The sequence below is a fragment of the Mus caroli genome, chromosome 17, assembly GCF_900094665.2.
Source record: "Mus caroli chromosome 17, CAROLI_EIJ_v1.1, whole genome shotgun sequence".
NCBI classification, from domain to species: Eukaryota; Metazoa; Chordata; class Mammalia; order Rodentia; family Muridae; genus Mus; species Mus caroli.
The window spans coordinates 27391591-27395926 of NC_034586.1; the positions used below are offsets into that span (position 1 = coordinate 27391591).

The window sequence follows — 4336 nt, forward strand, 5'->3', positions numbered from 1 at the left end:
GAGAGATGGCTGAGATGGCTTAGAGGTTAAGAGCACCATCTGCTCTTCCAGAGGTCCTGAGTTCAATTCCCAGCAACCACATGGTGGCTCACAACAATCTGTAATGGGATCCAATGCCCTCTTCTGGTGTGTCTGAAGACAGCAACAGTGTACTCACATACATAAAATAAATACATCTTTTTTTTAAAAAAAAGAAAAGAAACAAAGAAACAAAAGAGGAAGGAGGGAAAGACAGAGTCATAAAGAGAGTAAGTTCAAGGACAGCCTAGGCTACATAGGGAGACTTTGTCTCAAAAACAAAACAAAACAAAACCCTCCAAATCAACCAAGGCAATCACTCTCAAAACATCACACACTTCTTATGAGAATTACCAGGTTCCCACAGTAGCCATATTAGTCCCTTCCAAGAGCTGCACCCATAGTGATGAATTACTTCCCATGGGCCCCACCTCTTACTACACCCATAATGATGGATTACTTCCCACAGCCCCACCTCTTATTGCTTCTAGTCCTTCACCATCACCCTGGAGACCAAGAGCTTCCAGCTTATGCATACAGCTCTCCCACTGAGTAGTCTTTCCCTTGCATTTGTTCTTGTGTCTCCCAGTTCCTCCAGCATCTAAACTAGTCGGCTGTGAGAAGTGGAGGTTTTGAGTCCCATGGTCTTACAGCTCCAACTCCAGTCCCACAAAGGACAGGGGGTACCCATTCCCCTCAGTATTATTTACTCAGCTCTAAAGCATGCAAGTGTCCCCTGGAGACAAGATTAGGTGAAGAGGGACAATTATTTGTGTCTTCTTCCTTTAGAGGCAACAGATTGTGTCCTCACTGTTGTCTAAACCTGAATCTGTTCTTTTTGCCTTTCTGAGCTCTGCCAAGGTCAGGGGGCTCCTGACTCTGTCAGTTTATCTGGCCACCTGAGTGAGTTTCCAGATGTTGTTCAGAGGCCCATTTCCAGTCAATCCAAAGGGATTTTGTAAGGCTACACTGGTAGGTTGAGCTACTTCTCAGCCCACAGTGTCCGTACAATCTCATGTCACAGAAACCTTTCCCACCCTCAGATCTAGAAGATGCTCCTACATGGGCTATCTCCAGTCTTCAGAGACCTACAATACACTCTGTCTCTCGAGCCTGAACATTCCTTGGAGTTCCCGTCATGCCGTTGTCCCTCCGACAGCCTGGACACAGCATTAATAGCTCTAATAATTTTTTTCTTCTCAGCAATTCATTTCATTGTTCTGAACCCTTTCACTGACATTGAATTTTCCTTGGTGGAAAATTGGAGGTATAGACATATCCATCTATGTGAAATACTGTGCACTGGGCAAATGTGTGCGAGGGGTCACCAATCAATCAGTGGGAAGAGGAATTCCAATAACACATACTACACAGCTGTGCCTTAGATATGGTTCTCCAAAAAACTTTGTGTGTTAAAGACTTGGTTTTCAACTGGTGAAGTTGGGTGTGCATGTGTGTGAGTATACACTGTAGCTATTTTCAGACACCAGAAGAGGGCATCAGATCTCACTATAGATGGTTATGAGCCACTATGTGGTTGTGGTTGCTGGGATTTGAGCTCATGACCTCTGGAAGAGCAGTTAGTGCTCTTAATCGCTGAGCCATCTCTCTAGCCCCAAGTTTATCTATTGATTACAATCCTTACAGTTACTCTGTAAAGAGCAGGCTGTCTTTGAACTAGCCCTACTGCTGGTATGGTAGGTGGGCACCACCATGCCCAGCTTCTGGTTTGTTTGTTCAAGACCACGCCCCTACTGGGCAAGCGCACTACCATCGAGTTGTATCTCCAAGAAACAACAAACTCACAAAGATCTCACCAAACACAGAAGTCTCTCAAGTCGAACCAGAAATGCAAAGGACATGATTCTAGCTGTGCAATTTTGGTAGGTTACAGACCAGAGTTAAGGGCGAGATCAGGGCAAGGTGGGCAGGCCCAAATCGGAGGGGCGGGACTTTCAGCAGGATCTACCCAGGGGCGGACTCCAGGCTTTCCCGAACCCGGAATTGGTGGACTCAGTTAGGGGCGTGGCCTTAAGGAGCCCTCCCAGAATGCGCGCGCAAACGCTTGGGGCCACCATGGTGTGCGATTGGTGAACGTGGACGCGGGGCGGAGCCTGGGGTGGTGCGTGTGCACAAGTAGGTCACGTACCTAGGTGCGACCTCCGCTCTTGGCATTTGTGCCATGGCGGTCTCTCTCCTCCTGCGGGGAGGACGGATCCGGGCTCTGAAGGTAAAGGGCGAACGGGCGGGACATACCGGGCCCCTAGCCTGACCCTTAGCTGCACCCGTGGGCCCGGTGGGGAGAGGGGTCCTAGGGCCTGTGCTCACCTGACCCAGACAGAAGGGTTTTCTCTGCAGGAGTGAAACCGAGGCTCCGAGGCTGTTTTAAAAACGAAACCTGGCTTTCTCTGCAAAACTAGTATTGGATTTTGTTTGGGTTGGGTTCGGTGGATGGAACCTAGGGCCCTGCGCTTGCTTGTCAAGAGCTGTCATTGAACCGGCCCCAAAGCAGGAAATGCCCACAGCAATATAAAATACAGGTGACAGAGGGCCCCCGTCGTCAAATGGGCACTGTTTAATTATTCCTTCAGGTATATTGCTACCAGCGATTTTTTTTTCCAGCGTGTATCGGTACACGTAATTTGTACACACGCGGAGAATCATCAGTATAAATAGAAGTTTTCCTGTTCTTTTGCTCCACCCCCCAGCACCCTCCCCAGCATGAAGCATCCTAGGATCTAACACATACCTTAGCGGTTGCCGGCGGAATTACAGTAAGATTCTTCTCAAATTGTAACACTTCTGAAGCAATTATCTACATCCTATTTTCTAGTAGATAGTGTTTCTGCAACTTTACTAAGTGGAGGGAGATAATTTTGCAAAAAGAAACATAGTATTTTGTAGAGTAACGAAATAATCAGTAGAGTAAACTGGCTGCCCTGTATAAGACCCAGGAGTCTTGGGCGGAGAGCCAACTGGGCCTTGCATCCAGGATCCAGGCCTGAGTGTTACAGCTGGCATGATGGCTGCCATCCAGAGGCCAGCACTTCCCTCCCCCCTCCCCCATGATAGCACAGGCTCCTCCATGCTAACACGGGTCTGTCTAACTGAGGCTTTGCAGGACACGTGACAGCAAGAGCTTTTCTCAGCAGCATCTGTCTCCCATCCTCCTCCTAACCCCTGAGCCCCAGGTTTCTGCAGAACAAAGAACCAGGCTCTTCTCCAAGATATCCTGAAGCTTTGTATAACGAAGCTGGCAAAGTCTTTATTTTTAATAAAAACTTTCCAAGTGCCTATTTTGGGAAATTTCTGCAGAGATTAGGGAAATAAGGATGTTTTCATTTACCCAGATGCTAATAATGATTTTCCTGGAACTTGGGGTATATTTTTCTTGCAGCTTTTGGGGTACTTTTCAGAGCATTCATAATTCCCATATGTTATGAACATTGTAATAAGTGTGCCATGTGAATATGAATATATAACACATTGTAATGGCTGTTATCCAGGTGAGTATCTTTGCTTGTCTGCTTTCCCCAGGCTGTGCTCCTGGAGGCAAGGGTGTTCCCAGGAGAACTGGTTTCTGTAGTGACACTGTCTACAGAGTCAGAGAAGAGTGCAAAGGAGAAAGAGCTACATCCCAAGACACAAAGTGTGCTCAAAGGTGAGATGTTAAATATAGTCTCAGGGGTCATGACCTCGGGGAGGGAATTAGGAGCCAGCACATCTCCTGTGCTACACAGCAGCTAGGACCCAGCTGGTGTCCAGATCTCTTCAAAATCATTTTGATGTCTGTCACTTGTTCCTCTCTCTGAATGCCAGCTTAGGATGGCCTCATGCCAGGCAAGATGAAATGCAGTGCAATTTAAATGCTTCTCTTCTGAGGATAATTTTATTTCCTATGCCTTGCTTATTTTTTATGGTCTGTGTATTGGGTCCATTGAATTTAAATTTCTTTTTTTTAAGGTTTATTTATTCATTTTATGTATATGAGTACATTACAGTTGTCTTCAAATCCCAACAACAACATAGTGGCTCACAACCATTAGTAATGGGATCTGATGCCCTTTTCTGGTGTGTCTGAAGACAGCAACAGTGTACTCATCATATACATAAAATAAATAAAATCTTTTAAAAAAAAAAAAGAAGAAGAAAAAGGAAGCAAGGAAAGAGGCCTTCATTTTTAAGAATATTAACTAAGTTGTGTACCATATATGACATAGACTTTATTTTATTTATTTATTTATTTTGGGTTTTCTCTTTTTGTTTTCTTTTCTTTTCTTTTTCTTTTCTTTTTTTTTTTTTTTTTTTAGACATGTAT

General features: G+C 45.2%; 1 protein-coding gene across 2 annotated transcripts in view; it reads left to right on the forward strand.

The window, feature by feature from the left end:
- Positions 1–2098: 2098 nt before the first annotated feature.
- Positions 2099–4336, forward strand: part of Ndufv3 (NADH:ubiquinone oxidoreductase subunit V3) — an 11655-nt gene continuing 9417 nt past the window's right edge. Inside the window, exons 1-2 of one of the 2 annotated variants that reach the window (XM_021149018.2) lie at positions 2099–2248; positions 3556–3679. In XM_021149018.2, coding sequence (XP_021004677.1) covers positions 2201–2248; positions 3556–3679 — 172 coding nt within the window. In that variant the 5' untranslated portion in view covers positions 2099–2200. The remainder of the gene's footprint in view (positions 2249–3555; positions 3680–4336) is intronic. The other variant, XM_021149017.1, reaches the window with a different exon arrangement.